Source organism: Leptonychotes weddellii, chromosome 16 (genome assembly GCF_054177405.1).
Source record: "Leptonychotes weddellii isolate Sample4059 chromosome 16, ASM5417740v2, whole genome shotgun sequence".
Lineage (NCBI taxonomy): Eukaryota > Metazoa > Chordata > Mammalia > Carnivora > Phocidae > Leptonychotes > Leptonychotes weddellii.
This window is the reverse complement of record NC_138384.1, coordinates 11,048,916-11,064,996: the sequence shown is the minus strand read 5'-3', so window position 1 is coordinate 11,064,996 and position 16,081 is coordinate 11,048,916. Positions and strand designations below refer to the sequence as shown.

The 16,081-nt window shown below is 57.4% G+C and overlaps 2 protein-coding genes across 6 annotated transcripts in view; one reads left to right on the top strand and one right to left on the bottom strand.

Moving 5' to 3' along the window:
- The window catches only part of ZNRF1 (zinc and ring finger 1), a 99,112-nt gene extending 90,001 nt beyond the window's left edge, over positions 1-9,111 (top strand). The window contains exons 3-5 of one of the 4 annotated variants that reach the window (XM_081807394.1): positions 4,823-4,928; positions 6,154-6,245; positions 8,584-9,111. In XM_081807394.1, coding sequence (XP_081663520.1) covers positions 4,823-4,928; positions 6,154-6,211 — 164 coding nt within the window. In that variant the 3' untranslated portion in view covers positions 6,212-6,245; positions 8,584-9,111. The other 3 variants (XM_081807395.1, XM_081807392.1, XM_081807393.1) reach the window with 3 other exon arrangements.
- A 1,258-nt stretch (positions 9,112-10,369) lies between these two features.
- Positions 10,370-15,808, bottom strand: LDHD (lactate dehydrogenase D). 2 transcript variants are annotated; one of them, XM_006743340.3, is made up of 11 exons: positions 15,686-15,808; positions 14,836-14,948; positions 14,465-14,606; positions 14,107-14,248; positions 13,822-13,981; positions 13,356-13,555; positions 13,135-13,263; positions 12,925-13,052; positions 12,280-12,370; positions 12,081-12,192; positions 10,370-12,006 (listed from the first exon to the last, which is right to left on the bottom strand). In XM_006743340.3, exons 1-11 carry the CDS (start codon positions 15,806-15,808, stop codon positions 11,841-11,843), a joined length of 1,506 nt encoding a protein of 501 aa, XP_006743403.3. In that variant the 3' UTR covers positions 10,370-11,840. The 2 variants fall into 2 exon arrangements, with proteins under 2 accessions (XP_006743403.3, XP_081663511.1); XM_081807385.1 differs by having other exon boundaries at positions 14,836-15,336; positions 15,686-15,774.
- Positions 15,809-16,081: the final 273 nt, after the last annotated feature.

The following is a 16,081-nucleotide window of genomic DNA, read 5'->3' as shown; positions in this document are numbered from 1 at the left end:
TCTTCCAGGGAAGAGACCCTCTCGCCTGGTCCTTTAAGGAAAGGAGGTAAGGTGGCCAAGTGGAAGGACCTCGTCTTGGGAGCCATGGCCACTTACCAGCTTACATGAGCTGATCCAGAGACCTCCCCTGAAAGATCTTTCACATTCACTGAGATGTTTCTGTGGCGTCCTTGTATATAGCTCACCCCAAAGAAGTGAAGCCTCCTTTCTCTCCTCCTCCTAGATCTTTCTTTGACAAAAGCAGCTGTTAGAGTGCTCCCCCTATATCTCAGGGAGGGAGCAGAAGTATGCAGTCACCTCCCACCCCTGCCCCACCCCCACCCCACCCCAGCATCACCCCTCCCGCTGTGGCGCCGGAGAGTTTTGCCTCTGGTTTGGCTCCCTGGTCTAGTTGAGGGATAGGCATTGGCATCATTTAGCACCACCCCCAGCCAGACCAAACACTTCTGAACTCCCCCTTGGGCAGTGACCTTGGCTTTGCACAGGGCATCAGGAAGCTTGGCGGGGCCGGGCCGGGTGGTGGTGGTGGTTAGGAGCCAGTAAGAAAAAGGCAGAAAGCACAGCTTCGTTTCTGTGTTCTCCTCAACCGGCTTCGGTTAAGGCCCCCTCCCATGGGTACCTGGGGATACCAAGGGACATTTGTGTCCATCTACCAGGTGGCCTCAATTTGTGCCAGGCCCAGGGTCCCCGACAGCGGGCAGCAGCCTCCTGCAGGACGAGTATGGAAATCCCTTGGAAATCCCACAGGAACCAGTTGGTAGCCGGGCATCAGTTTCAGCCATTTCCACCCGCCTGCTAAGCTCCCAGGGACATCTGGGGGCTGCTGATTGCAGAACTCCAGGGATTGGGACAGGAAGTTTTACTCAGCCCACTCAGGCCTGGGGCCGGATCTGTGTAGCTCCCACTTTTCCCTCTGGGAAGAATGCCGCTCCCTGGGCACCGCGCTGGGTGTGAATACCGCTGGCCTCCCCACACTGTCAGGTTCCCAGCCCCTCACTCCTCCCTATCCTCGCCACTCCAGGCCCCAGGGAAATGTGCTCCCCAGCCGGGTGGAGCAGCCCAGGCTGGCTGATGAGGCACATGCTTCGGGAAGTGTTGTGTGCTGGTAATTGATTGTTCCGAAGAAAATGCATCTGACCTTCTTGTGCTCAAGCCTGAGTCCTTGGTTAGAAAAAGGAACAGGAAGCTGTTTGGGACCCAGGGAATTCTAACCTGCCCCTCAGCCTCCCTGCTGGGGTGCCAGTCAGTGGGGGAGGGGGAAATGCAGGGGATACTGACTTGGATCTGTAACCTTACTGCACCGCAAGGATAGGAACTCATCCGAAAGTGTGGGGAGGGGTCCATGAACAGGAGCCAGGGCCCAAACTCACTTTACCAATGAGATGCCTGAGGCAGAGAGGGCAGAAGTCATCGCCCAGGAATGTCTACAGGATGGCTCTGCCTTCTCAAAGCCAGACCGGTTTTCTCCTCCCATCTTTTTTGGGGATTTTTCCTCCAGTGTTTTATTATGAAAGGGTCAGACATACAGCAAAGTTTGAGTGTTTTACCATGAGCACCCAAATCCCCACCATCCAGAGTCTACGTTTTCCTGCACCTGCTCAGTCACACAGCTCTGTCCACCAAATCCACCTGTCGATGCATTTCAGAGCCACATGAAAACACCAGTACACTTCCTTCTTGGGGTTTTTAATTCTAAAGGTAATGCACGGGCAAATAAATGTAAAAATACATAAAAACATTTTGCTTCTAGTCCTCCTTTCCTCCACCATTGAAGTGTAGATCCTCCCAGATGTTTTCTGTGCTTACACGAACATACAGATGCACACATATATTTCAATATGGAGGGCATCCAGTGCTTTAGGAAATGGGATCGCGCCCTTTTACTGATCCACCATGTGCCACATTTGGAGTCTGAGGTGACACTCCAAGGGCAGACTGATGGTGTGCCATCTGGTTTTTCTGTTCTTGTCACCTTTCGGGTGGGCCTGTGGGTTAGCCTGATGTTGGCAGGAAATGACCCCAGGTGGTTGCGGTCAGGCAGCTGAGAGTGACTTCTGTGCACAGGGACGTCAGTCCTGAACTGGTCCTATCTTAGGCTTTTTCCTCAGGGTTCATGGTGGGGAACTTTGAGGCACTTTGGCCCTCTAGGCCATGAAGAATCCTCGTTTTTCTGGGCCCCAGATGTTTCCCTTCCCACCAGAGTAATCAGAGAGCACCCAGAAACAGCAAGGGAGGGGGCACCATGTGAAGGGTTCCAGGCCCTGCACTACCACTCGCAAAGCCCCAACTTAGGCAAGGTGCTTGACTTCTCGGGCTTCAGTATCCTCCTTGGCAAAATGGGGACCAGCACATATGCCCCGTCGCTCATGAAGTTGTGAGGCTCGGTTGAAGACACACACGCGCACGCACACACACTCACACACACACAATCCAGTAGGCATCACTGGCAGTGCTCGAGGACAAGTGAGGAACTGATCCTGCTTCCAGCTCACCTTTCTTCACATCCATAACCCCACCCTCTTGGTATTTCTCCTGTGGTTTGGGAACTTCTGAGTAACCTTGGCTTCCTTCACCCCTTGCACTTGCCTTTCAGATGTTAGAGTTAACCTTGTGTTCTGTCTTCTGCCCTCTTGGATTTCAGTGAATCTCTATCCCACATCTACACCCATCACCCACGTCTCTCTTCTCAACCCCAGATCCAGACTCCAGTGGACTCCTGGAGGTTTCCATTAGCGTGTCCCAGTGGAGACGCCTGGTCAGCACCTCCCACCCAACTCTGAACTCACTTCTGCCTGTCCTCCTCTTCCCAGGTCCCCTGTCCTAGTGACAAGTACCTGCCGCTTGCCCAGCTGCCCTGGTCAGTGCGTGCCATCCCTCCCTCCTTGCCCTCATGGCTAGTGCAGGCCCTGAGTCCTTCCCTCCAGCGCTGCTGCATCAGCGTCCAGAGCGAGCTTCCCGTCTCTGAGCTCTACCAGCCCATTCTCCAGTAGTCAGCAGAGACCAGCTGCGATTGGGATGCACCTCCAGAGCCTCGCAGTGAACCAGATGAAGCCCGGGCACCACAGCAGAACATGAGTTCGTCCTGGGGGTGTCGGTCTCACCCCCCTGCCCCATTGTGGCCCCACGGCTCTCTGCACACGCCATAGCAAACTTCCTGCTGTTCCCAGTGCACAGATACTGTTCCCGTTGCCTGAAATGTCCTTCCCTGAACAGTCCCCACCCTGACAGGGCATCAGCCATACCCTCATACCTGGACTTGTATGCATCGTAAGGCTTCCTAGAAAGTGGTGTGCTGTTCATTTCCGTTTTCTTGTCCGCCTCCCCTGTGAGACTATGACTTCAGTCCTGAGACCGTGGCTTCTTTACGGAGTTGCCAGCACCAGAATGTCATAGAAATTTAATAAGGGGCTGCTTCCCCAGCCACGGTGCTCTGCCTATTTTTCTCAGGCTTTTCCGGCTGTGGCTATGCAAGGGGCCTGTGGTGTGCAGTAGCTTCCTTCCATTCCTTTTTTTGTGGGGGACCTTTTTTTTCTTCTTTTTTAAATTGAGTCATAGTAGCATTTAGGATCTTCCCAATGCTGTGCTACCACCATCTCCGTCTAGTTACAGTTTTCAAAAGAAAACCCCCCATGACTGTACTTTTATCTAAAATAGAGTCCATCTCAAAGAGCCAGAGGGTAGAATGGTAGTCACCAGGGGCCGAGGGGATGGGGAAATGGGGAGTTGCCATTCGAGGGGTGTAGAGTTTCAGTCATGCCAGAAGAGTAAGTTCTGGAGACCTGGCGCCCAGCATTCTGCCTGCAGCTGGTAATACTGTTCTGCACACTTAAAAATCTGTCAAAAGGGTGGATCTCCTCCTAAGTGTTCTTACCACCGGAAAAGGGGAAGAAGAAAACCCCTTACCCATTAAACAGTCCCCCCCGCCCATCCCTCCTGCCCCCAGCCCCGGGCCTACTTCTTGTCCAGATTGGCCTATGCTGTGCATTTCACAGAAAGGAGTCGTCGGATAGGTGACTTTTTGTGTCTGGCTTCCTTCACTTCGCCTGATGTTCTCCAGGTCCATCCACACTGCAGGCCCGCATCGGCGCTCCGCCCCTTTCCCACGGCTGAGTGACACTCCGTTGTAGGGAGAGATCCCGTTTGTTTTTGTTTTTGTTTTTTTTTAAGATTTTATTTATTTATTTGAGAGAGAGAATGAGATAGAGAGCATGAGAGGGGGGAGGGTCAGAGAGAGAGGCAGACTCCCTGCTGAGCAGGGAGCCCGACGTGGGACTCGATCCCGGGACTCCAGGATCATGACCTGAGCCGAAGGCAGTCGCTTAACCAACTGAGCCACCCAGGCACCCGAGATCCCGTTTGTTAATCCAGTTCTCGGCTGGGGGCACTGGGGTTGTTCCCACCTGTTGGCTGTTGCGCACATGCTCGCCCGCGCAGCCACTGGAGTTCCGGCCTCGCTCTCCATCACCGTGCTTTGCCAAACCAGAACTCCGTGCACCTGGGCCGTGTATGATTTGGGGACGGTCTGCTCAGGGAGGCAGCTGGCCTCTGCTACAGGCCTATCCCCTCCCGAGCCCATTTCACCCTCCATCCCCTGGCCGCTTCTTTGGTAATTCATCCCACTCTGTCTTCAGATAATTGATGTGCGCTGTGCATGTCTTGTCTCAGGTCAGGGTACCCTTGGTCTCCTGTGTCGCCCACACAGCCTTGCCCACTTCAGGTGACCCAAGCAGTCCCAACCAAGTTCCTAGACCTGTGCCGGCTTTGTGCCACCTGTCTGCTGGTGACTGACCCTCTCCCACTCTCCTCCGTGCCCCCTTTGCAGATGACGTGCTGACGAAAGACGCGGGTGAGTGTGTGATCTGCCTGGAGGAGTTGCTTCAGGGGGACACGATAGCCAGGCTGCCCTGCCTGTGCATTTATCACAAAAGGTACGGAAGGGCCACCAGGGCCAGGGCATCCCCATCTGAGATCCCAGAGGGTTCCTTCCCTGCAGCTGGGGGATAGAAGGGGGGACCCTCATCACTAGCCATTCGGTCCCCATTGGTTGTGGGATGACCTGCCCTCCCACCGAGGGCTCTAAGTGGGGTGGAGGCAGAGCAGGTCTCTGGTTTGGCAGCCTGGATGGCGAGGGCTGACAGGGAGACCTGTGGAGCCCCACAGGTTGGACGCACTTAGGATCCAACCAGAAGGTCCGTTCTGCATGCATCTCCTTGAGCCTTTTCTTCCTCCATGGGCCCCTCTGTGTGGCCACGGCGCTAAAAGCTGCTGGAATTAACAGGGCTGAGAGTCGTCCTCGGGCTCCAGTACGAGCCTCGCTCTTGTTTCCAGCTAGAAAGAAGACACCTCCTTACCCAAGATGGGAGGACACTCTGTGCACCATCTGCTCTTGGCTCCTTGAGTCCCAGAGCTGCTTCTGACACACAGGCTTTTTCACAGCCCGCCGCACAGGGCTACTGGCCACGAGGTGGTTGTAGTGCCTGGCACACAGATGTGGCTGGTGCCCGAGAGGCTCGAGGTCGGCCCCAGGGGAGGGGGCCTTGGCCTGGGCCCAGCACACAGTGCTCCAGTGTCCCAGGGAGGCACCACTCAGAACCAGAAGATGGAAATGTTTGGCTCTGGGGGGAAATTATGCAAATTATCTACCTGGTTCCTGTGTTTGAAGATACCCAGATGTTGGCTTCCAAATCAGAAAGCTGTCTTGGGGCAATCTCTGTTCCCTGTCTGGTTCAGATGGTCCTTTCTACAAACACTGGAGACCAGGGTTTCACTGTCAGCCTCCTGTCCGGCCCTCCCCAGCAACGTCGCTAAGCCAGAGGGCTGGCCCTCCCTTTCCACCTTCTCCAGGAAAGGCTCCATGCCGACCACAACCCACCAAGCCACATAGAGGGCCATACTCCCCACTTCCTGCAGCGCCCAGATCCACCCAATCCTATACCCACCATGCTGGGCTGATGCCTCAGGCTGAGCTGAGATCAGTCTTGGTGTTCTCCCTTCTTCCTGCTTCAAAAAGTGGGTGTCTGGTGTTTTCCCCTGAGGTCCTCATGAGCGAGATTTAGCAAACCTCTGCTCAGTAGCCTGACCCTTGGAGAATACCCCCTAAGGAACAGCCTGGTCAGCGGTAACCTGTCTCCCCTTACCACCTCCCTGCCTCAGCTGCATAGATTCGTGGTTTGAAGTGAACAGATCTTGTCCAGAACATCCCGCAGACTGACCCTGCTGGGCTCGCTTGCTGACTCCTCTCAAAGGTGAGCCCGTGGTTGGGGATGCTCCGGGCTCAAGGCCTGGGGTCAAGTCACTCTGGGGCCTGGAGGGTAGGGAATTCAGTTGCCCTTGCACACCCCACCAAGAGGGGAGCATCTTATTAGTTAGTGATTCTATGGGGGGCGGGGGGGCAGGGACTGGTATGATTCTCCAGGAAGGATAGGAAATATGAACTCACAAGGTAATGAAGGAGAACCTGCTCAGTAGAATTAGATTCATTGGGAAAAGACCAGGGTATTCCAGACATCTAAAGTGAGTCTCCCTGAAGAAGGTTCAGAAAGATCCCGTGGAATGTGCCGGCTGGGAGAAGCAGCAGTGTGAGCTCTAGGACCAGACCCTGGGTTTGCGCCCCGCTCCGCCTCGTGCTTGAGGGGTGGTGAGGGGGAGTTCTGTCTCTCAGGGTCTCTGCTTCTTTGGGGCCAGGGGGACAACCTCACTCCCTGTCCCCATATGGACATCCCACTTATTAAACACGACAGCCTGGGGGACGGTACACTGTCCTCTGTGGTGCTCACCCGTGATCATGTCACTGCTGGTTCTTCCCGCCTGCAGGCCACCTGCCTCTCACGCTGACACACACACACACACACACACACACTCACACAGTCCACTTCCAGACGAATCTCTGCAGCAGGCCGGCACAGCCTTCCCCAACAGATGTGCACACGTGGTCCCTCTCTAGCCATGCAGCCTGACTCCCCGTCTCTCCGCCAGGGCACCTTGCTTCTCTGCTGACCATCCTATCCTGTCCCCCGTCCTACCTGTCCCTACGAGTTCTGGTCCGGCACTTTCTTTTTTCTGGCAAACCAACAAAACCCGCCAGAGAAACCAAAACCCTGACTCCACCTCATCTCACATCCAAAGGTTTTGGGGCCTCTTTTCTTTTCTCTCTTGCTCTCACTCTCTTGTTTTTGTTTGTTTTGTTTTCCTTTGTTCTTCATTAAGTTTATTTTATTTATTCCAAGTAAACTCTCAGAACAGCTGATGATGTCAGACAAATCAGGGACATTTGCTCTTTTTACCTTCCCCTCAAAAACTGAGGACACGGGGAGAAGAAAAAGCAAGGGTGAGAGTGAGGCAGAGGGACTGGGCCAACGCCGGAGCAGGAGTCCCAACCCCGGCGGGACGTTTGGCTTCGGGCCCCAGAACGGAACCACAGACGCCCGGCCAGCCTCGGCGGGATGCACGCGGCCGGCCTTGGCCGCCAGAGCGCGACTTACGTGTTCCGGTCCACACAGGGACAGCCAGCCCCCGTTCCTGAGAGGAGGCATCGGACACGGGCAGAGCTGAGCTGGGGACACCAGTGGGAACAGGGCACCCCTTCTGCACTGACTTCCAGAGAATGGTTCTCCCTTTCTCCCTGAGGACACCAAATTGGATGAGAGCGAGTTTGAGAGAAGAATCAACTGCTATCCTTCCCCTCACCCCTCATCCCAGGAGGGAAAGGGCATTTTCTTTTACACCTTTGAAAGGCGTTGTGGGTCTGTCTAAAGTGTTTACAAAAAAAAAAAAAAAAAATTATAAAAAAAAAGTCTAGTGTCGACTGGTGTTTTCCCTCGTGATGTTTACAGATTGCTGTCTGCCGCCCGGCTAGAACCCCCTCAGTGACAGAGACGAACGGGGCCGCGCACGGTCTCGTGTGCCCAGCGCCCCCCTGTCGGCCCTCTATCACCAACCACTCTGCCTTGGGTGGTGGCTTTTGTTTTTGTTTTTGTTTTTTGGGGGGTTGTGGTTGTTTGTTTGTTTCCTCCATTATTCTGGCTTGGTTTTGCACTTTTCTCCCCTTGGGACCCTGATATGTAACTTCATTGCCAAAAAAACAACCCGTCAAGGATCTTCTCCTCTCCATTCCCTTTTCCTCTCCCTCCTTCGCTCCTGGTTCTGGTCAGTTCAGAGGATTGAACAATCACAAGTGTCCTGCAAAAATGCCTGAACATTTTTCTTAGACCCTTGTGGATTTTTTTTTTTCCAGAAAACTTAGACAAAAGACTTATTAAAGGAATATGTACAGTTATCCCTGTTTTCAGGCACTCTGTTTGAGAACATTTTAGCCATTGATGTTCACACGTGGCATCAGCCCATGCAAGATAGGTTTCTGTATTTATATATTAAAATACAAAAAAAAAAAAAAACCTTATAAAATGTTTAAAAAAATGTTCAAAGCTTGGGGGAAAAGCTTTCTTCATTAGTCAAGGTGTTTTGATATGGTATTAAAATGTCTAATAAAAGGTGCACTGTGTGACTATTTTAATGACGTATTATTAAACAATCAAGAAGTGGGGCTTGAAGGCCTATCCCCCACTCCCTCACCTACCTCCTTAGCCTTCCTCCAGGCTGCTACTTGGCACTACGGGAGTGTGAAGTGGTCCTCAGAGCAGTCATGCCTGGGCAGAGTGAACCTGGCAGGTCAGACCCGAGTCCTTCAGGGTTCCTGGCCCTCCCAAGCATCATGGAGTCCATCTGCCATCACCTGTGGAGTGGTTGTGACAGAACTCTTCAGGAAAGATCTGCGGGGGCAAAAGATCTTGCGGCCAGTGGAGGCTGCAAGGATGTGGATTCTTCCAGGTATCGGCCCAGTCCCCGCCTTCATCCTCAGCTCCCCATCCCACATCCCATCCTGCCCTGCCTGTTGCTCAGTCTGCATCTCAGTGCTGACTCATGGGCATGCTTCATTGAGGCCCAGAAAGAGGCCCTGCTTTGGGGCTGAGCCAGCTCAGAGCCCTTGAACTAGAAGCAGCCACTCCGGGCTCACAAGAGTTGGCACACCTCAAGCTGGGCGGGAAGCTCAGAGCAGGGGGTAGGGACGCATGCCCGGCCTGTCCCCGTGCCAGAGGGGCTCCTGGAGCGGCATTCCAGAGCCTCCCTCCGCAGAACCTGCGGAGGAAGGCTCTGGAGGGAGATGCCTCCAGGCTTCTGTGCCCACACCCCTCCCCAGGCCCTCGAGTGCCCTTGCCTCTGTGGGCTCTGCCTCCCCAGGCCCTGTCTCTACAGTCCTCTAGTGTCATGCGCCTCCCGAAGCACCCACTCTCTGCAAGGGCAGTGCAGGCCAGTGGGCAGGTGTGAACCAAGGCACAGGCACGCTCAGCATGTTCAGAGAAATGCTAACGAAGAATTTGGGTCTGAGCCTGGGCCTTAGCATCAGACCCCTGCCCCGGGATGAGGGAGCCCCCCCCCCCCGGGGACCAATCATCCCCAGGGTGGCAAGAGCATGAGCTCTAAACTGTCTGCATGTGAGCTCCTCTGTTGGGCAGAATGATCCTGGGGAGACGACTTTGCTCTTCTGAACTTCAGATTCAATTGCATGTGAGTGGGGGGACAGAGTCGCACAGCTCAGAGGTCACCATGAGGGTCAGAGAATCTGCCCGGAAGCCTCTGGCACATGCATAGCAGGCTCCCTGGTAGTTCTGTCACCGCAAAGAGCACTGTTCTATTCACAGCACCTCCTGCTTCTGCCTGGCAACTGTGTCTCCCTGTTCTAAATTTAATTCCCCTAGCAAAGCTGGCCCTGGAGATCTCCTTGCCTGACCCCTGGGCCTGCAGGCGAAGGCTTCTGTGACCACCTTGGTGGCTTAGGCCCTGCGGCCTTGGCAGCACCCTGGGTGAGCCAAGTGGTCATGACCCGGTGGGGCAGGCTGGAGCCCATGCCAGGCTGGTCCCTGTCCCCACCCCCAGCGACTTGCACTCGCACCCAGCGCATGGCAGCCCTCTGCTGGCTGTGGTGTTCTCCGAATCCCCCGGGGTTGCCACCAGTCCTCTGGTCGGGGTGGAACGAGCTGGTGCAGGCTCCCCAGGTGGGACTGGTCTGTCATTCATGCTCCATCCAGGCAGCTCTCCCAAGCTCTGTCTTTCCAGGAGGGGAGGGAACCAGCAGGAACTGCGAGGGGGCTTCTGCCCCCTCCCTCCACTAAGGGCCCAGCACGCTTTGGGGGGCTTTGTGGGCAGAAGCACCTCACTAAGACCGTTCATCTAGCAGCCATTTAACGGTGTTGAGGTTTTTAGAAGGTCCTTATGCTTAGGAGATAGATGCTGAATTCTGTAGGTAAATGGTGTCAAGAAATGTGTAACTCAATTCCAGATGGTTCCCCAGAAAGTACACACACAAAGCAAATAAGGCAAAAATAGTCACTTGAGTCTTCAGGGGCTGGTATTTCAGTGAACAGTGTGCTTGTTCTTTCAGCTCATCAAAGAAGAGCCGTCCCCAGTAAGGGGAGAAACCTCCATTGCAGACTTCTCCCCTGAGCTCAGGGGCGAGGCAGTCGGGTGGAGGTGGGGGGTGCGGCCAGGGAGCCGTATGTCCAGACACGCGCGGCTGATGCTTAGATTGTTCGTGGAGCGGGGTTGCTTGGGGAGAGCCGGTGAGGCTTGCGCCCACACCACCCCTTGGCCCAGCGACTGCTCGTGGCCCCGGGGTAGAAACGTCACAGAGGAGCAAACTGGGCTGAGTCCAGCGTTAAGAGTGGCTTCCAAGAACCAAGTTGGGCTGAGGAGTCCCAGAAGGGCAGCCTCTGCCCAGGGCTTGGACAGCTGGTGGGGAGAGGTGGCTTGTGGGGGTAAGGGGAGATGGGAGGGTCCAACTGGCCTCCCTGCTTTGCTCACCCAGCACCTTTGCTCAGGGGCCAAGGGAGATGGGCCCACATGATGGGCTCCTGGGGTGGAGTTTAGAGACTGGCTTCCAGGACACCAAGCCTCCCCCACCCCAACCTTGGGGAAGTAGGCAGGGGGACCCAGGGCAGGGAGCTGTAGGCCCTGGACGGAGGTGAATCCTGGGTGCCGCTGCCCAGCGTGGATGCTCTGGTGTTGGGCGCCCTCTCGTGGGCTTGGGAATAACTGACAAGTTCACGGACCAAGCGGTCTGGCCAGGGATCCTAAGGCCCGGGGAGGCCCAGGGGAGGGCAGATCCTGACTTGGAGGAGAAAAGCTAGTAATCTGATACATCACAGCATGGAGCAGTATAATACAAGGAGAAAAATTTCACTTCCATTTCCACTGATTGGCAACAGCCACTTGGAGAACATGTTCAGAATGTTCTAAGGTGGGTGGTCTGTCATGAGGGATGTCGGCCATGGGCCATGGATGTCGTCCTCAGGCACTGGTCTTCTCACCAGCAGATGGGACAGGGACCTGGGTCCCTGGAAGTGACTTTCAGTAGCCTAAGCACTATCCCCTCCCAGGCTGCAGGAAGTCAGAGGACAGGCAGGGGAGAAGGGACGAGGGACAAGGACAAAGGTCAGAGAACCTGAAGGAGGTAGGGAGGGGAGGCACAGGAGGCCATTCACAGGCACTGTCTGCTCATCTCCAGACTGCTGCAAATGGGGTTCTGGTTTATTTCAGGGGTCCAAGGACACCTACACCAGGAAAGCATGTTCCTGTCACCAGACAAGTGGAGTAGGGCTAAGAGAGCTCAGTCCCTGAGGCCTTGCCCCTGGCCCCTGGCAGCAGGGAGGCCCTGACCAAGGGGAAGGCAGGCAAGGACCCCTGCAGGTCTGGGCCAAGACAGAACTGTTCTGTGACAAGAAGGAAGGTTCCAGAACAGGAGGTTCCACTGTCTGGGGGCTTGTGGGCCAAGGGCTTGGAGCCCCTCACAGCACCTTGCCTGGGTTCATGAGGCCTCGGGGATCCAGCATGGCCTTCAGCTGCCGCATGATCTCTATGCCCACGGCGCCCACCTCCTCCTGTAGCAGCTGCCGCTTGCCCAGCCCAATGCCGTGTTCCCCAGTACACGTCCCGTGGAGTGCCAGTGCCCGCCTGGGAGGCAGTGAAGAGATCCTCAGCAGGGTGCTCCTCCGCCCCTCCCCACCAGCCAAGGGTTTTGCTCTTACCTGCCCAGATGTTCTCCAAAGGCCTTGACCCTGCGCAACTCCTCGGCATCCTCTGGGTCCACCAGCAGGATGCAGTGGAAATTGCCATCGCCCACGTGTCCAACAATGGTTCCTGGGGGCCCAGAAGACAGAGATGCTGCCCCAGCCCAGCCCATCCCCCTTCCCTCCCACATGGAGCTCCAGCAGCGGGCATGCCGACCTGTGAGTCCCGAGGCCTTCAGGTCCTCCTTGGTCTGCACCAGGATCTCCGGCAGCCGGGAGATGGGCACACACACGTCGGTGGAATAGCCCTAGTTGGGGGCAGGTTTGTGAGGTTCTCCCCCCTCACCCCCCGCCGCCCCGGATGTTAAGAGGTCCTTGTGGTCAAGGTTAAGAACAGGTCAGAGGAGGCTGGGCCTCACCGACAAAAACTAGCTGCTTTTCTCTAGGCCTGTTTCCCCTGGACAGCTGGACAAATGGCCAGAGTGAGTGCCCTGCCCTGCCCGCGGAGGCTTCCCCAGCTCTCACCTTGCTCCCCGCCCGGCTCCGTGCAGGGCCCCGAGCGGCCCACGAGGCCGAGCCTTCGCACGTGCTGCCTGGAGCCCAGTGTCCCCTTCCGGTTGGCTGACCCCTTCCGCTTCATCATCTCTCTCCAGCCAGCCTCACAAACCCTAAGAGCACCTGCGCTGTCCCTGTGCCCAGGCGGGGGCTCCCTCCCGAGGGTTTGGCAGACAACTACTTTCCCCGCTAGACAGTGTCTGAGAAACAGCTGGGTAGGGGCGATGCTGCCTACTGGGTCTCAGCCTACTGCTCAGGACAACAGGGTGGCGGGCTGGGGGTGCCACCACCACCCCACCCAACTCACCTTGCAGCCCGGCCGCAGGGCCAGAGTGGCGTACCAGGCGTTGTGCCTCGCCGCCCAGAGCCGGCTGCGCTCCTCGGCCTCCTTGGCCCAGAAGAAGTGGGAGGCTCCGTTGTGCTGGCTGATCTCCTCTGCACGGGGGGTGGGGGGTGTCACACGGGGCCTTACTCAGGGCCAGCCTGTGCCCCCCCACCCCACAGCACACCAGCACACCTGCCCGCTCTATCTGCTCGGCCAGTGCCCGCTCAGATCCGTGGAACTCGAGGAAGAGTGTGGGCGCCACCGAGCAGGTCAGCCGGCTGTGCCTGTTGCAGGCATCCATCATGACTTCATCCAGAAACTCTGGGGCCAAGGAGAGGGCAGGTGAGGGGAGGCCGACTTCAAAGGGGGCCTCTTCCGGGGAGCCCACCTGGACTGCCCAGTCCCCAGCTCACCGATGCGGGCCAGGGGCACTGCAGCCTGGAGGATGTGAACAGTGGTGTCCATGGCTGCCTGGACACTGGGAAATGCACAGGTGGCGGCCACCGTGGCCTCAGGGGCAGGGTGCAGGCGCAGGGTGGCAGCTGTGATGAGTCCTAGTGTCCCCTCAGAGCCCACAAAGAGCCCCGTGAGGTTGTAGCCAGCTGCACTCTTCCTGGATCCCGGGGACACACAAGGTAGGTGAGTGCCCAGCCATGAGATGATGGGTTTCTGGCTGCAAGCCTGAGCCGGAAGCCCAGCTCCGTCCCCCAGGCCCCTGCCAGGTGGGGGCGTCGGCCCAGCCTGCCATCACGACAGCTGTTCCTTGCACAGCCCCAACTGGCCTGGCGCAGGAAGAACTGAGTCTCAGACCAGAGCAGACTCATTAGCCTGGTCCACCAATCCAGGAGGCCCCCATTTCCGTGGGGAGAGGGTGCTCACCGGAAGTGCCGGCCGGGGCCTGCGGTATGAAGCAGCCGGCCGCCAGGCAGCACCACCTCCAGGTTGAGCACGTTGTCCCGCATCGTGCCATAGCGCACAGCATTGGTGCCGGAGGCCGCCGTGGCCACCATGCCGCAGAGCGAGGCGTCTGCGCCTGGGTCTGCAGGGCAGAGTGCGGCCTGGGGCAAGTACCCGGGGATGGAGGGGTCCCCTCGCGCCCCAGAAACAGCCCTGCCACCTGGGAGCCTTCAGGGCCCCAGGGAAGGGCCTCAAGTTCCAGCCTACCCACAGGAAACCAGAGGCCACTGTCCCGCAGGTAGGTGTTGAGAGTTTTGCGGGTGACGCCTGGCTCCACCACCACAGAGAAGTCCTCCGGATTCAGCTTCAGGATTCGGTCCATGTGGGTCAGGTTGATGCAGACACCACCCTGGCAGGAAGGGGTGCCAAGGAGCTGATGGACCCACGTCTTCCCAGAGCCAGGCCACCTTCCATAGGATCTCATCTCCAGGCTGACCTGGCAGCCAGTCCGGAGCCCGCCCCCCGCCCCCCATGGCAGGTAAGGCGGGGTGGAGGCAGCCACTAGTGTGACAAGTGGGAGGGGGCCAGAGCCCAGGCAGGGCGGGGGCGGGGGGGGGCTGCCTACCTGCACGGCACAGACTCCACCCTCAAGCCCGGTGCCAGTGCCAAACGGGATGATGGGCACTCCTTGGCTGTAGCACAGGGCTGCCAGCCGGCTGACCTGTTCCACATTCTGGGGCCACACCACGGCGCCTGGAGGTTGGCACCTAGAACCAGACCCTTAGCAGTTTCTGGGAGCATGGTACCCACTGGTCCTGTTCATTCCCAAGGAGCCCCAAGGTATCACAGGGCCTGAGGCTACACGGTGGGAGAGGGATGGGTGTGGAGGAGAGGCAGAGAAGGCCAGAGCCCCCCTAAAACGGATGGGTGGGGGAGAAGACAGCCCAGGCCTCTTACTCCCAGCCCAGGGCTCTGGTAGGGGAGGGGCCCCCACACCTGTGCATGGACTCATCGTGCCCATGCTGCTCACGGTCCGCGGCAGCAGTCGACAGGTGCGGGCTCCCCACAACTGCCTTCAGAGCCTCCACAAAGCCTTTGCTGAGCTCACCCTGCAGACAAGAAACACACTGCCAGAGTCGCCCAGAGGCACCTGGGGCCCCGGTGGCAGGTCCTGGAGTGGGGGAGGGGCTGCCGGCACTTCTGGCCTCCCCACGCCCCACTGACACCACCCCGAGGGCCAGCACCGCTAGGCCTTGCCAGTGGGCCCACTGGAAGCAAACCCACTCTACAAAGATGCCCCTTTCCAAACAGAACCATCGAGGTCAGTGTTTCACGTGGGAAAAAACACCACCTGGGTAAAGATAGGAGCCAGATTCACTACAAAAAGGAACATCGCAGGGTTCCATAACGTAGCCAGCCCTGCCTAAGTGGCTCAGAAGGGTTACTTATCTCTGCCCGTCCTCCAACACTGCCCCAGGCGCACTGAGAAACGCCGAGCTTGATAAAGAAAGAATGGGAATGGAAAGCCTCACGGCCAGTCCACAGAGGGGCGCCGCCTCCCACATTCTTACCTCCCAGGCATTGTTTCTTAAAATGTGTCTGCATATTTGGGAGCCCCAAAGAGGGCGCCCTGGAGCCCGTACACTTTTGATTTTACACCCCATTTATAGTCCCATTTGTGGCAGCTGGGGGGGCCTCGGCCCATCTCACTCAACACCCACGCTTGGCAGAGTGAGCCCAGCGATCCTCTGCTCAAGGTCACAGGGTGCTGGTGCAGCGCAGAGCCTGGCGGAAACTTGGCATCTGGCCGCCCACCCTCCAGCGGGCTTCCCCTCCCCCCACCTACCTGCGTTCCCCTGGAGCAGTAGCCCCTCCAGGGGAACAGCCCCCAGGTCGCGGCAGCGCGGAGCAGACCGGCCATAGCGGGGTGCGCACTGGGGCGGATGGCCAGGTGGCCGCACCAGCCCATCGGCTGTGCAGGGGGTGGGGCTGCTTAAGGTGGCGCGGCCTTAAGGTGGCCCTGCCAGACCCTGCTGAGTCAGGCACGGCAGCAGGCTTGTGTCAGTTCTCCCAACGGAGAGGTGAGGCTTACCTAACACAAAGGGAAACAGGAGAGCAACTTCTTTGGGGCTTAAAGCTCTGCGGTGGCTTCCCCTGGTCTTTCAAACAAAGACAGGCTCCTTGCCATGGACTTAAACGTCCTACCGGTCCCTGCTCCCCTCTCCATCAACCCTACTTCTTT